Source organism: Apium graveolens, unplaced genomic scaffold (assembly GCF_009905375.1).
Source record: "Apium graveolens cultivar Ventura unplaced genomic scaffold, ASM990537v1 ctg8071, whole genome shotgun sequence".
NCBI classification, from domain to species: domain Eukaryota; kingdom Viridiplantae; phylum Streptophyta; class Magnoliopsida; order Apiales; family Apiaceae; genus Apium; species Apium graveolens.
Window position 1 is genome coordinate 29,341 of NW_027420864.1, and position 16,761 is coordinate 46,101.

A 16,761-nucleotide genomic window follows, 5' to 3' on the forward strand; every position below is an offset into this window, starting at 1 on the left:
TGAGGGGGAGATGAAATCTAGAAGGTCTTAAAGAGAAATGTCTAAAAAACAAAAGGTCATACAAGTGAAAAGTCTTAAATAAAAAGACTCACATTTAAAAAGATTAGTTTTCTTTCGAAGCAAACAAATATTGAAATAAATGATAATAATAATTCTAACAATCCCTCACATGATGCAAAAAAAAATGTAGCTTGTGTAATAGGAGAAGTTTTATGGACAACGGATAATCAGTTTTGTAAGTATTAATGTCTTGTGGACTTGAATTGATACCCCGTGCAAACATATATGTCATACAACCATATTAGGTGAAAATAAAAATTCTTGAACCTTTCTTGGCAGTAAGTGAAGATATATATGCGCACTAAAACCTTTCTCATATCAAAAGGTGTTCTTGCATGACATTAACCTTGATAATGCCTTTAACAATTTGTGTTATAAGATGCCCTACATTTTTATGTGGATATTTATGAATGCTCCAGAGTCCTTAGCCTACACGATCTCATAGGGAGTTGGCGTAGCTCACATATTCATATAGGTAAGTTCATCAAGTTTGTATTGTCTTAAACCACCTATTACAAGGCTATGAACTTATTAAGAGCATTAACTCAACCTAACACATATGACAACAAAAAAATACTACACTTTTTCATTAAATTGGAATGGTGGTAGTAAAACATGAGTTCTTTTATGATTTAGTTTGACCCATTGAAATTTCTAAGATGGGTATCCATCACAATTCACTCTATATAGGCTTTAAAACCATTCCAATTGTGCTAACTCTTAGCACCATCCAAAGTCATAATGAGCACTTTTGTGATTTAACACAATTTACTCCACGATAGGGTTTAAACGTGTTTTATGCCAACTCTGGCAACAATATTTGATAAAGACCTTTGTAAAGAGGATCTGCAATATTCCCCTTTAACTTTACATACTCGAGTGATATCACATTACTACTGATCAAATTTACACACTATGGCATGTCTTAGGTGTCTATATTCTCTTTCTAATAAACATAGACTATTATCAACCTCAATTCACATGGCCTAACTCTTTTCTTCAAGTATATTCTTAGTGCTTGCGATCAATTATAAATATAATTTCTCTCCAACAATATGCATGTAACTCGGTCATTCTGATTAACAAAGTTATTATATTGTAGATGCATCTACAAAGTGAAAAATATAAATATTAACGAACTATTCTTCTCATTCTCAAGTAGCAACTTACTTTACAGAAGGAAAAAACTTTCAAACTAATCGGAGAGTTATAAAACACGTAACCTCATTATGTGGTAGCTTTTTAATATCAAAGTATTCATCCTGATATATATCAACCATCAATTTTATGTCACATTAATTCATGAAAACACAATAAATTTGACATGATAAAATTTATAAAAAAATGCCTTTATATTTATTTAGTAAAATTTAGGTCACACACCACACATGAGATACTTGCTGCAATAATGACAAGTAGTACAAATTCATTTGATTTTTCTACATAATTAGAGTGATGAGAAACCAATCATGTATAATGTTCCTTACATTACTCCCTCAAGAATACACTAGTCTTTCATGTATTTATTATTTAAAAAAAATTCATGTTCAAGCATCTCAATCGTCCATCTAACGCAAATGACTATTACATGAGACACGAAAATGATTGCTCAATTAACTAATATTGACATATTTTTCAACCCCCACAGTGAATTAACTGGGCATCAAAATTATAAACTCTAAAAAAAATAAATTTTGATTAAAAATCTCATTCTCTTATTATCTTACCACAAAAAAGATATATATATTTTTAACATTTTTATTATTATTTACAAGATATATTACTCATGTAACTGTCTAGCAAATATATTCTCATTTAAAAATCAAATAAGCATGAAGTTTATGCAATACATCACAATATTGTGAACAAATACAAGACTAATATACTATTATATACATCATTAACAGTTTTTGTTCACTACTACTCCTTAAAAAATAGAGCCACAAAATTTTCAATACTACGCCTCAAATATTTAATCAAGTATGTCTGAATATACCGAAAAATCACATATAACTTTACAATATATATTGCAAGTGTATCGTAAAAAGATGACATATAAATAAATAGAAGTCAAAAACTACACACTCACTACTAGAAAAAGTAGAATAGACATCGCCTCTTAGACATCGGTTGCTCCTAGAGTCGATGTAAAAGGTTTTTTAGTCATCGTTTTTAATCAACCGATGTCTTTTGTTAATATAGACATCAACTTTTTAGCCCAACCGATGTTGTAAGTCTGTTTTAAAAAATGATTCAGCGCGCCTCTTCTATTTCCCCCCTTAGCCAAATATTTCATTCCCTCTTAAAAATTCCCCCAATTTTTACTTCAAATTTTTTAAGTATCCAAATCTCCCCATCCCTTATCTAAAAACATAAAACAAAAATAAAAAACACTCATCATCCTCTCTCTCTCTCTCTCTCTCTCTCTCTCTCTTTCTCTTCTCTCTCTACTCTCTTGTCCGATGAACTCAGCTCTCTTCACTCAATTCTATTGACCGGAGAACTCGACTCTCTCCTTTCTCTCTCGATCTAATACCTCCCTCCCAAAACCAATTCTCCCCAACACCGCTCTCTTTTCTTCGGAGGTTGAAAAAGTCAAATACAAGTTTAAAAGACAAAGGTTTAAAAGTTCAGAAGAAGAGGCTTAAAGAAGTCAAAACTATAAGTACAAGTTGAAAGTGGCCAGAGCTTGAATTGGTAAGTTTTAAACACCAAGTTTCAAATTGGGAGTTTTATTTAGGAAACCCGAATTTTTTAATTAGTCAAGGATTTGATTTTAATTAGTTATAAATAGTTAATAAAGTTGATTAATTATTCAAATGGAGCTTGTTAATTAGTTGAGACTTTGTTTATGTGGGTGTTACATATGATGTGTTTATGTGTAATTATATATATTCCGAGTATACGAGGCTTTGTTGAGGCTTTATTTATGCCTGTGTTGATCTTAATTTTTTTGCTTTGTTTAAGTTAAAATGTATGTTAAACATTTGTGTTGCTTTGTTTGATTAAGATATGTCAGAGTCTACAATTTTATATATTAATGACCTCATTATCATGAACTTTGTTATCGCAGGATCATGGAATGGTGATATCAGGCCCGTGGATTGGTTTACCAATGATTCCAAGGATAAGAGTGACAATTCGTCTCTTTGCTCTGATAAAGGCACTCCCACAGAAACCATCATTGACGCTAAGATTAATAGTAAAGCATCGGGGCTTCGTAGTTATTCAGTTTCAAAGCTAGTCGGGAAAAGGCAAAGGTAAGCTGGTGAGTAAGGTAAGATTCAGGTCACCTTTTAATAATATTAATTGAGAAGAAGTTGGGTAAAGTAATTTAAGCATATTGTAATTCTTGTCGCCTTGAAGTGTTTATATGTCTTAATTTTTCACAAGAGGCATCATTAGTTCAAGAGAGGCTACAAGAATGTCATTGACGAAGAAGTTGAGAGGGCTGTAGATTTCTCTAGGAGATGCAGTGAGGCTTTTTATTGAGCTAATTTAATGTGTAATGGTTACTGAATATAATTGATGGTGAAAAGTTAGTATAAATTCTCATTGATGAAGTCTCTAGGCATCTTAGGAACTTACAATTGTTGTGTTACCATCTGAAAATAAACCTAGTACCAATGGTATCCAACAAACTTTTATGGTAAATAACAATTGGTTGTATATGTTTTTGCGTTACATTTCTCCAATAGGCTTATTATCAGTCAATTTAATTACTTTGTTTGGGTGGTGAAGAAATAATATAACAAGCCTTAATTTCAGAAATATGCCCCTCGTTTTCAGCAATCATTTTGTTAGCTTTCAATCATATAATTGTCTTTGTTTTGTTTCCTCAGGGATAAGTAAAGCAAAAAATATCGTCAGGGGGAAAATATATCTTTGTTAATATTGGACCGGTTCAAGTTCTTTGTTAATAATTTACTGATGAGTCTCGTGTAATTATTTTGGACCCTATGCTAGCAACAAACGTTATGTAAAACAGCTTCTCCTTGGTAAAGCCAGGTAGTCAATAATTTTTTTGCTGGGGGCACTTGCAGCCTAGTGCATGTTTATAAAAGAATTGGTAAATGTCCAGATTTAGTTGATTTTCTCACATCAGCACTCAACAAAGTATTCAATATTCATGCCTTTGAAATAGTATATTATATGTGAATAAGCTGTCTGTCTGGGTTTCCTCAGTGTTGACAAATTGAGTTGAAATAATATATTATTTGGTGCGTGTTGTGTTGCCATTGCTATTGTATTGATTGGTTTTGCAGCCGATATTGGATATGCAGCTGGTGATGACCTGACAAGTAAGTTGAAGCCACGTGCCATTACAGTGTTTGTCGTCAGGTTTTGGGTACTGGATGTTGCTAACAACATGTTGCAGGGTCCATGGCCGGCCTTTCTTGCCGACTTATGTGCCGGAGATGCAAATCTCATGAGTAGGTCCAACACATTCTTTTCATTTTTTATGGCTGTTGGTAATATCCTCGGGTATGCTGCTGGTTCCTATCAGAAGCTATACAAGATTCTATTGTAATTTACTTTCGTTTTGCATCAGTGTTTTAAACTATATTGCTATTCTATTTGATTTTCTCTTTATCAAGAAAATCATTGTCATTTTTAAGTTCCATCAGATCTCAAACTTATCTTATGTTACTAAGATGATGGAATTTTGCAGGAAAATCTATTCTGTCTTGGTTGGCAGGACAGTGGTATGGGGACCAGTGATAAAAAGAACCTTACTATTTTAGGAGGTATAACATATTAATCTTATATTTGGATACTTGATCACAATTTTTACGAGAATAAATTTGTATTTGTGATGGTTTGAGTAATCTAAAATACCTGGTCACTATTCTGTTTGTTTTATGTTCGATAAGTATTACATCTTTTAACCTCGTAAATAATGTTCTGGATGACGTGGAGCTTGGGTAGTTCTTTATGATCTTGAAAACCAGGCCATTGGATGGACAAAGTATAACTGTGAGTAACTTTTTTCCGTCCACTTAATTATTCTTTTAAAATATCCCCAGAGTAGTTCCTTGTAATTGTATTGCTACCTTTTAATTGATTATTATGTTCTATGTATCATTGAATGTTTTGTTTCCTTATATTACAATAAGACAAGCTCCATAGATATGGACCGCTATATTGGTTGTGACTGGATAAATATATCATTACTTGCAACTTGGAAAGATTATTATATTAATCATAAAATGGTGCAACCATGTCATATTTGCTACTAATTGTGAGCAAAGTTGCTGCTTCCCAGCGCCAATTTTGTCCTGATGGGGATGCTCTAACACCGTCTCCTGAAGTCAAGGCTGGTGCTCTTGCTATTTTCGCAGTACTGGGAATTCCTCTTATACATATGCTAACAACCACATTCTGGTTTCTTAATTATTCGATACAGGTGACCTATATCATTCTATTTACTTTGGCATCCATATTTTCAGCTGGTTCTAAAGCAGGGAAAGGTAAAATTAGCTCTAAGCTTGTTTCAACACTTAAATGTGTAAATTGTAATTGTCTTTCGGCTCTTATTAATGCATTATTTGATCTAAACTTGTTGAACATTCACTTACAGATGCTAAAACCTTGTACCTTTCATTCTTTACAATTGCATGATACTAAATCTCGACCTGTATCCTATGTGATTCAGGAGACCTTATAAATTTGTGCGGATGCAGGAGACCCTGTATCTTATAGTGAATCTGATTGACAGGTTTTTGGCCATTCAACCTGGTTCGGAGAAAGCTCCAACTGGTTGGGATTACAGCTCTTCTTCTCGCCTGCAAGTATAAAGAAGTGGCAGTCCCGGTTGTTGAAGATCTTATTATGATCTTTGACAGGGCATACAATAGAATAGAAGTCCTTGAAATGGTAATTTTAAAACTTGTTTTTGATTTATTTGCTCTGTATATTAAGTATGAGTGTTATCTTATACATTATAAGAGAAGATGTTTAAGTTGTTGCTTATGCTATGACTTAAAGTAGTTGATTTTTGTTATTGGATGGAATCAGTGTTTTGAGTTTTATTGCTCGAGCAAAGTCGTGCTCAAGAAACCCGTAATCCTGACCATAGGCTACTTGTGTCGGTAAACAATCATAGGCGTCAACTAGCAACTAGTCTTGAGACAGTAAAGTGGCACGTGAATGTCATGCTTTTTTGGTATTTTTCTTTATTTATGTTGTTTTAGGATAGTTATTTGTTACAGCTATTTTAATAGCTTGAAGTATTCTACAACAAAATTAATCCTCTCAGGTCTATCAAAAACTTATTATCATCGTACGGGACCAGAAGTTACAGGAGCTTTACTAAGGAGTGGGAAGATGCAGAAGAATAATGGCGTTCCTCAAATGATATTTTACATGCTATTGTCGGTACCAAGTCAAATTCTTTGTATAGACAATAGTAGAATATATGGAGGGATATGTGTAGTACTTGATATTTGGATTAGATGAATCTGTTGTACCGGATGTTTGAATATTGGTTGTTAGATTTATAGATAACTGATATTATGCAGCAATTGGTTTTGGTAGTTCATTAGTTTTTGGAATCTATATTTTTAAAATGTGTATTAATAAAACAGGTACAAACATCATTACAATGGAAAATGATGTTTGTCAAAACTTAATATATCAGTTCTAGTGGACCATTGACATCAGTAAAAACCGATATTAAATACTACAGCAAAAAAAATTCTTAAAACAAAAAACTAATGTTATTAAGTATTATAGACATCAGTTTGTTACAAATAGACATCGGTTACCAATTAAGAACTGATGTCAAAGGTATTGTTAACATCGGTTTTTGATGAAAACTGTTGTTACTGGTACTAGTAACATCAGTTTATTGGTTAAATTGAAAGATTTTGCTTAGCTCACATATATTTAAATTGATAAAAATACCATATTATGATGATATATGAAGATTAGATATGCATGAGAAATTTAATATCAAGATATATAAATCGGTTTTAAACAAAGAACTGATGTTATAGGCTGTATTTAACATCAGTTTAAAACCGATGTTAAATGGGGGGTCTTTAACATCACCCACGAAGACATCAGATTTTTACATTCATACACATCGGTTTTTAGCCGATGTCTATTGACGTTTTTCTAGTAGTGACTTAAGTTAAGAGCTTAATTCTAGCAAGATGTCCAACCCTTCTCGGGCATATTATCAAACAAGCATATTATTTAAACTATCATATTATTGATATCATATAAATCGTCTTAACAAAATAATATTCATTGCAACTCAATCTCGATATATTGGTATAAATCCGTTTAACAAACACAAGTTCAACTTTAGAATGTTAGAAAAGGTTATTGAGTCACAACGGTAGACCAAATATTAAACAAATTATACTAACTTAACATTTATACGAGAAAAAAAAATAATACCTAAGTCGGAGTTTATAAATTAACAAATAGATAAAATATTTTTTAAATGTTCAAAAAATCAATATGTTCGAGATCTCGACCTTATATATTAAGAAGTATAAAGCTAAAACTCTTATTCATGTGGTCAATATCATAAACATTCTTTATCGAATGATAAAAGTAATAATAATGAAAGAATCTATGATAACAAATATAAATTAGGATTACTTATCTGAATAAAAATTCGTGGCGTGAAATTAATTACTGCGCTAAAGTTGAATTTTTCCTGCTACGTACACACAGACTCATGACAATCAACTTCCAGCATTACACAACATCTGCTTCACTGGTGTAGTACAGGGAGACACATAGACCACACCTTTTGATCATTGCCCAAAGTATGTGTATATAGTATGAGAATACGATTTTTGGTTGTCTATCTAAAAAGAGAGGTATAGATCTCCTTTTATAAGAGTGAAAATTTATAACTCCAAGATAGTTAGAAGGTCATAGGTCACAAATAATGATGATGCGGAGATGAAGGAAGGTAACTGTCTCAAAAACAAAAGGTCATACAAGTGAAAAGTCTTAAATAAAAAGACTCACAATTAAAAAGATTAGTTTTGTTTTGAAGCAAACAAATATTGGAATAAATAATAATATTAATTTCAACAATCCCCCACATGATGCAAAAAATTGAAAATTTCTTGATTTTAGCCGAATTCAATTTTTTATAGTAAAAAATATTAATTAATATATCAAAATTCTTTAAAATTTATAAAATGTAATGGATCATATTCAAATTCAAAATGAGTATATTTGTATTATACATAAGAAAATATTTTAAAATATAAATTACACATGTCTAAACTTTAAATAATATTTTACAATTCAAGTTGAATATCACCGTATAGTACTGAATTTCTTAAAATCTTATTTAAATATGTAATTTATAATACCCCACCTATTTTTTAAAAATGATTATAGACATCGGTTGATAAAGATACTGATGTCTTACAACACCTTTAACATCGGTTTTTAAAGCGACCGATGTTAAAACTGCTTTTAACATCGGTGACATTTTTAACCGATGTTAAAGGGGTGATGTCGTAGGCACTATTTCCTGGCTAAAAAATGCATTCCGAGGAAGATTTTGAGATATTTTCCACTTACATCGCGGTTGCAACGATTGTACATGTCATCTCGTATTGATGAGAGTATGAGGTATCACAAGAATAGAGAGGTTACTGAGAGGATTATGACACACCCAGCGGACGGGGAAGAGTGGAAAAGTTTTGACATGAATTATCCAGATTTTTCGCATGATATTCGAAATATTAGACTTGGGCTTGCTGCAGATGGATTCTCTCCCTACAGCAACAAATCTTCGAGGACTGAATCAACATGGCCTGTTATTATGGTTGTGTACAATCTCCCTCCTTCTATGTGCATGAAGGATCCATTCTTGTTCATGACACTACTCATACCCGGGGATAAAGATCCCATGAGAGACATCAATGTCTACTTGAGACCACTTATTGATGAGCTGAGACAGTTGTAGAGTGTTGGTATACAAACATATGACAAACTAATTTTAATTTGAGAGCAACACTGCTGTGGACAGTCAATGACTTCCTGGCATTGGCAATATTGAGCGGTTGGTCAACAAAAGGAAAACTAGCTTGTCTAGTTTGTATGAGGAATGCCAGGGCCTCACAACTTCCTCAAGTCTAGTTTCTGGGAAATAGTAAAGAAATTTAGAAGACTGGGCCATCATTATACGCGGCAAATAGGATGGCAAGTTCGTAATAAATGTGTGCAAATTGCTTTTCGACCACATGGGAAAGGTTATGCAAAGTCTAGGGCTGATGGATTTGGTGTGACTCAAAATTTTACACATTTCTCCATTTTATTTGAGCTTTCATATTGAGACTCGCTACGTCTACGTCATTGCATTGATATCATGCATGCTGAGAAGAATGTCTTTGATAATTTCTTTCACACAATAATGGGTAGTAAAAAAATCCAAGGATACTAATAATGCAAGAAAAGATTTCAAAGCATTTGGTATTAGAGAAGATTTATGGATGCGAGGGAAAACAAAAGCCCAAGCACCATACACTTTCTTGAGAGCAACAACTTCAAGTTTATACATGAATTAGTAGTCTAAAAATGCCAGATGGTTGTGCATCAAATATTGCGAGATGTAGCAAGTTAGAGAAGAAGAAGTTGAGTGAAGTGATTACATTATAAATTAATTTCATATAACAATATATTGTTAATTAAATAATTATAAAAATATTTATAATTATTACATCTAACTTGTTTATTTCCTATTACTATTGTATGTTTATTATCTATATGCATCTCTTATTTGGCTCTTTTGTGCAGGCCTACTCTACCTTTGACCCAAAATATGGGACAAAAAATCATGCCCATGAGACTGTTAATAGGCATATGCACAGAAATATGCACAAAACTTTGTGCAACGAGCAAACATGTATCAAGATGATTATTGCTTGATAATTGGAATTCACCCAAATTTCAGAAAAAATCAGATGCTGCTAAAAAAAACGAGAGAATGTCAAAAAATTTCTCACACTTCCGGTGCCACTTCCTTTTAGCGTGTGGTTGGGTATGACAACTTACATTTAAACTTGTTAATTTAATATGACATTAAGATATCAACAGTGAATTTATTTTGTATATGCTTTCATCTTGAATTTGTACTCGATAGGATATAGAAGAAAAAACTTGCATGGAACCAAAATTAATTGACCTCTTTGTTCACTTGCACACCAAGGATAAGGAGAATAAGGAATTCACATCGGAGGTTGTTCGTTTATTAGTGGTATATTTTTATATTGTTCCGTGCTTCGGTTTCTTATATTTTTAGTTTTGAACCTCGTTCTGACAGTTTATTTTAAAAACGTATTTGTCTATAAAATTGTATATGTACACATGGGTAATATTTGGTATTTGGCAGGTTAAAAATTCAACCTTTATACTTTATAAAATCATATGTTCCTTGTTTTTTTATTTAGCATTAATCTGAACTCTTTTTTTATGGTTTTATTTTTTTTCCATTTTAGAAATTTTGTTTACAGATAATGCCTTTTTTATTTCCAGTTTAATTTGACTTTACATTTTTATTGTTTGTAATTTTTTACACATGCATCTAGGAACACTATCTAGTAAAGTGTGGAGAGCACAACGAGAATCCTTTGGAAGCACCAATTGATACATGAGTAGAAGTTGTGGGTGTTCGAAAAAATGCCATCATCGATATTCCACGCACGAGTGCTTCCAAACTTATACGTATGTTTATTAATTATATAATATGCACTGCATTTGTATTCTTATCATTCTATTTATATCGTTCATTATGTCATTTTTTTCTAATCTACTTATATATATGTATTTGTTTGTGTGTGCCCGTGTAGCTCTTTCTCCTGAATCTGGTAAAAGGAGTCGTCGACGATATGTTGATGATGAGTCAGGTGCTTCCACTGGAAGATTTTTTGTTGAGCACATGGCAGACAATCTTGTCATGCAAGAAGTGGACCGCATTGTAGCATTTGCACGTACACATTCTGATTAATTTGACCTCGCACCAGAGCAAGTCAATATTTTGACACAATCTGTGGTGGCGAGATTAAGTGACCTCCCATCGGACCACCCAATCGACAATTATGAGGGAACTTGTGCAGGCGATGGTGTCAGTGTTAAACGATGTCCAGAAAAGTAACCCTGCTACTAGAAACTGCCAAAAGGTATATTGTGGTCCAATCATTTCGTAAACATTATATTTTGTTTATTGTTCTAATATTATTCAGAAAAAGCAAAAAAAAAGACAATTAAATGAGAGTCACTATTTTAAGTTATCTAGAAATTAGTAACTTGGGTAAGACGAGATGCACCAAATTGAGAGATAAATAAAAATCGGTAATTATGGGGTAAGAGTCACCAATTTTAGTTGTCAAGCTATACTAGTGACTTATATTTAAATATTTTGGTTTACTGAGGTACGACATAATATGTTAGTAAACTGAAATTTGTCAAAGGAGATAAATTATATAAAATAGCACCAAAACTGGCCAGGTCATATTCGTGGACCCTGGACAGTCTATAGGTTGTAGCTACTAATCACTTTCACCCTTTCTGCCATCTTGTTATTTATGGGCAAGTCTAGCAGGCTCAAGTATGGTTCAGACCGTATTTAGAACATCAATTACTCTATAATATTTATATAGAATGCCTCAAGTTAATATTTCAGTTAGGTGTATTGTGATCGAAATCTACTATACTCTAGTTCTTATTCTTAATTAAGTTGGTCTGTTATAAATTTTAGTGCGAGATAAGTTAATTACAAATATTAGACACATGTGGAATTTTGTATATATATTCATGCAACTTTTTTATTTTATATCCTAACTACTATCAGAACAATATAGTTGGTAACTTCGTAACAGTCTTTCACTTTATCATTTATCATTTCACATCCTGGTCATCCTTAGTGTAAAGTTTACTTTATGTCTAATTCTGTTGGGGGTTTGAGGAAATCAAATTTATATAACTTTTTTTAATATTGCAGGGTAAGAGGATCGCTCTTGAGACTGAGTATCATTCTGATGAAGATGATAATGGAAATCAATCACGTTCTCCACGTCAAAGTCGTAGTCGAAGTGGTAACTCTAATGGGATTTGGATCAGTTTGGAGATTGACATACCAGTTGGGTTCCAGTTATAGGGCTGGTTTATGTTAACTTCGAATATATTAGTTTAGTGGCTAACTTTTGCAGCTTGGGGGCGACTTATGCCTTCTTTTGGATATTAGCTGACTAATGGGTTTAGGCAGAATTATGCTTTCATTTGCTATAACTCTGTGACATATGCCTTAAGTGTGACATATATTTGAGGACAATGGTAAAAACATAGGTATACTATAAACTAGCCACAGAATCTTTCACAACATGTGATTAAAACGATGAATTCCGTCGTAGTACTGAGCTTATTTGAGAATTTTAGGTCGGATTTCGTCGCTACCGTAGGCATATGAGCGTACTTACTGGGCATATTTATGTTGGTACCTGTCACAAAAAAGGGGACTATATGACGGATTTCGTCATAATTTCTGTGCAATTTTATGACCGATTGTGTCACAATTCTAAAAATTATGCGATGGATAATGTCGTAATTCTGGGAATAGTTATGACGAATTACGCCACAAATTTAAAAACAATTATGACTGATTTCGTCGCACTTTGTGTTTTTTTCTTTTTTTAATGATTGTTTTTATTTAGTATAAGACCCACAAATAACTTGCGACTGAATAAGATAGTACGACAGAATAAGAACTTATGACACATGTATTTATGACAGTTTTTTTCCGTCACAAAGTCGGTCAATTGCGACAGATTCTTTGTATTTATTCTATCGCAAAACCCCTTCCTCTTGTAGTGTGAACTCAATGTTCCCATGGTTCCAACATTTAGGGATGTTTATGCATGCTAATCTTGGAGTAAAGATAAAAACATTATGTATGTGCATATAAGAATGTAAACATTTATCGTAAATAAATTTTAATGAATCTATAATACAAATTCCAAACTTCACATATGAGATAGAGTGATACAAGAAATTCAAACAAAATGATAATATATGTAGTACATATTTCCTGAGGAAAAAAGATCAATAAAATCTTCTCAGGTGAAGCCTAGTTAATTGGATGGTGGTGGTGAGAAGAAAGGAATTGAAGGAATTGCGGGCATAGTAGTTGGTTTAGAAGTAGGGATGGAAGGAAGATGAGGTAGTGTTAGTTTTGGGAGGGTCGGCATCGTGGGGATTGGCATAGATGGAACCTGTGCGCTTGGCAAAGTTGGGATCGTAGGCATCGAAACAGCGGGAAGAGGTGGAAATGCGACCTTGGGTAGCGTAGGCATGGCTGGTAACGGAGGTAATGCAGTATTGGGTGGGGACGAGATTGTAATCATTGGGGGAAAGGTAGCGGAGGGACTATTCTGCAAGAGATGCCTTGTTCCTAGACTTTATGGAGAGACTTATATTTTAGAGGAAGTTATGATGAACTTTGCACTTCAGTTGGTTTATAAAAGGGAAAATATTGATTTGATGACAGGTTGTTGAACAAACTATAAAGATTGCATGAGTTTATTTAGCTTTCTAATTGACTGATCAATTTTTTTGACAGCATAAATTGTCAAAACATAAAATTGGATACGGCTGACTACCTACCAACTCACACAAAGTATTCAATTATACACACATGACCGCTAAAGGGCTTCAAATTGGGGCTATAGACTGTAATTCGTGTCCGGCAATGCTGCTCGCAAGCACCTCTAACTCGAATTTGCGAGCACCTTGAACTCGGACTCTTTTAACTGAACTCAACTTGACTCGAACTTCTATACAAGTCGGTCTATACATTCACATTTATTTAGTTAAAATGAGTCACAATGAGTGCATACCAAGTGTGACTAGAACTCGACTCGAATTTGAGAACTCGGCTCCATTCTAACTCGAACTCAATATCTAGTAATATCTCAATAAAAAATTGAACATATATGATAATATATATATCTGTATAAAATTTAAAATCATGGTATTTAATTTAATTGTTTAAAATATTTTTGTTATGAAAAAATTATATTAATATGGTTTAATTGTTTTTCTATTTCAAGGACTATTAATATAAATTTAAATTTTAAGATAAAAAATTTATACTTCAAAAAATACGTTGAAGTGAATTTTTCGGAAGAGGAGTGCATAAGTAAATTAATTATTCAATTTAATTTCAAAAAATTTGAAATACTAATATCTGCTCTTTATTCAAAAAATATAAGTAAATTCAATAATAAATATAAATATTTATTTAGAAAACGAATTAAAATATTATCTAAAAATATTAATGATATCTAGATTCGGATTCCAATATTTTCTTTTATGTTAGGTCAGGAAAGAATCTTTTGATCTCACACAACACTGTAAGCTTCAAAATGGTTAATTATTTTAAATTTTGATATATATTCTAAAATATGCGTTTGAATAACACAATCTATATGAAATAATTTTTTTCATAACTTTTAGTATCTTAAAAACTAAATATAACTTCCAGTATCTTATAGATCAAATAGAAGTAATATTCAAAAGACCACGCAGTTTATAGCAAAATGCTTCCGTAAAACATTAAAACAATTGTCTGAATCACAACTAAGAAATAAAAAGAATAACTAACAATCCTATTCATATCCTAACATGTAACTCCTATTCTGTCATCTGTGTTTATATATTTCTATGCGGGCACTTGCATGAAGCCAGCCACACCAAAACCACGATTCAATCGAAACTGTTGGGACTTGAGTAATGCATCAGAGGTCCATATTAAATGACTTGATCTCTTGAAATGATCAATCAAGCCTTCTCCTTTTCGGATCTTGATTAGCAGCGTTTGATGAACTAGGATCTGAAACAACTGTTCTCCCGTAGATTCTATAGCTCAAGAATGCTGCATCCAACACCCCATCAGGACTCCCGGACCCTGCTCGAGCTGCTACTGATACAGTACCATCAGGTAGATCAGTACTCGCTGCTATCTCTGTCAAATCTTCAATCATTTGAACACACTTCAGCAGCCTATCCTGCAAAGTCCAACAAATCATATGTTTAAGAAAAATACAAGAAGGTTTGTCCTGTCTTTTATTACAGTGGACACCGCAATTGTTTACCTTCTCAAAATGCATGACACCAGATATTGCCTTGTCAATCTCTGATTCCTGTGTTTCTCTCGTAACACAGATTGCAACAGCAGCTGAGATTTCCGAGGGCCTAAATTCTAGGAAATCAACACCTGCATTTTATTCCACCAAAATCTGTATCAAACACTTGGAACATCATAGTACCAAAATCAGTTAAGAAACTTTATTTGAATATTTTAACTGTGAGACCTTTCATTGTGTTCACAATGAACTGGCATGATTTATAGATCAATGATCCATACATCAGAGACTCTGATGGAATCATATCTTCACTTTTGAGCTTTCTAATGAATAAATCTATATACGAAAACGGAGTACACGCATGCATCTGTTAGAAGTCAAACTCTCTCTAGAAGATATCACAACAGCTGGTTCGAATAAATATTTTAAATATCTAACATGATAGGAAGTCAAACATCAATATCAGCAGCTAGCTAAACCCATGATAAATGGTGGGCAAAATAAATGTTACAGTATGCAAGATTGATGGTCAAATATGTGTAAGCACAAATGGAAAAGGTGTCACCCTTAGAAGTGTACACGCAGTAGCTAAATAAATATGATGGCGTAGAACATGGTAGGCTGGCAGATTACAAGACTTCATCTAGGTTTGAAGTAATACAATGTTAGCTTAAAGTCCTCATGTATTAACTAGACAGTAAATGTCAAAGAAAGCATGCATGCAGCTGGCTAAGTTTCACGCGGTATCATCAAGTAGTATAAATATAGGTTAAGTATTTGTTTGTAAGAAAACACACCTGAAAAGAAAAAAACAGAGAATAGTTGTTAACAAAGCTGAAGCTCTTTGTTGAGAAAAATAGCCAGCAGCCTTGTGTTTATGTCAAGAGTGAAAAAGTTGTAGCTTATTATTGTTATTAATATATACAATTGTGTGTTTGGTTTATTATCAAAAATATAAATATTTGTGAGGTCCATTTTTTCGTTTCCAACAAGTGGTATCCGAGCCAAGGTTACGTTCGTGAAAAATGGCAAATATGGTGCAACCCAACATTCCAAAATTGACGTCCACAAATTACGGGAACTGGAGTATTCAAATGAAGGTATTACTCGGTTCCTACGATAATTGGGATATTGTCGAAAGCGGGTATGACGAGCCCACAGATGCAGCCGCTGAAGCAGCCCTGTCAAATGCTGAGAAGATGATTTTGAAAGAGACCCGGAAAAAAGATAAAAAGGCGTTATATACAATTATTCAAGGAGTTGACGAATCAACCTTTGAAAAAATTTCAAATGCAAAAACGGCGAAAGACGCGTGGGAGATTCTGCAGAAATCATTCCAGGGTGTCGAGAAAGTCAAAAAGGTTCGTCTCCAAGTACTACGTGGGGAGTTCGAAAATTTGAAGATGAAGAGTTCTGAAAATATTGGTGAATTTGTTACGCGTTTAAAAACGGTGACAAATGAGATGAAAAGAAATGGTGAAAGTCTCGACGATGTTCGGGTCATAGAAAAGTTGCTCCGTTCATTAACAAGAAAATTTGATTATGTTGTTACTTCTATCGAAGAATCAAAAGACTTGTCCAC

General features: G+C 33.1%; 1 protein-coding gene across 1 annotated transcript; it reads right to left on the reverse strand.

Moving 5' to 3' along the window:
- Nucleotides 1-14,870: 14,870 nt before the first annotated feature.
- Nucleotides 14,871-15,414, reverse strand: LOC141704637 (cyclin-D2-1-like). The gene is made up of 3 exons (XM_074507842.1): nt 15,408-15,414; nt 15,189-15,310; nt 14,871-15,101 (listed from the first exon to the last, which is right to left on the reverse strand). Exons 1-3 carry the CDS (start codon nt 15,412-15,414, stop codon nt 14,871-14,873), a joined length of 360 nt encoding a protein of 119 aa, XP_074363943.1.
- Between the last annotated feature and the right edge of the window lie 1,347 nt (nt 15,415-16,761).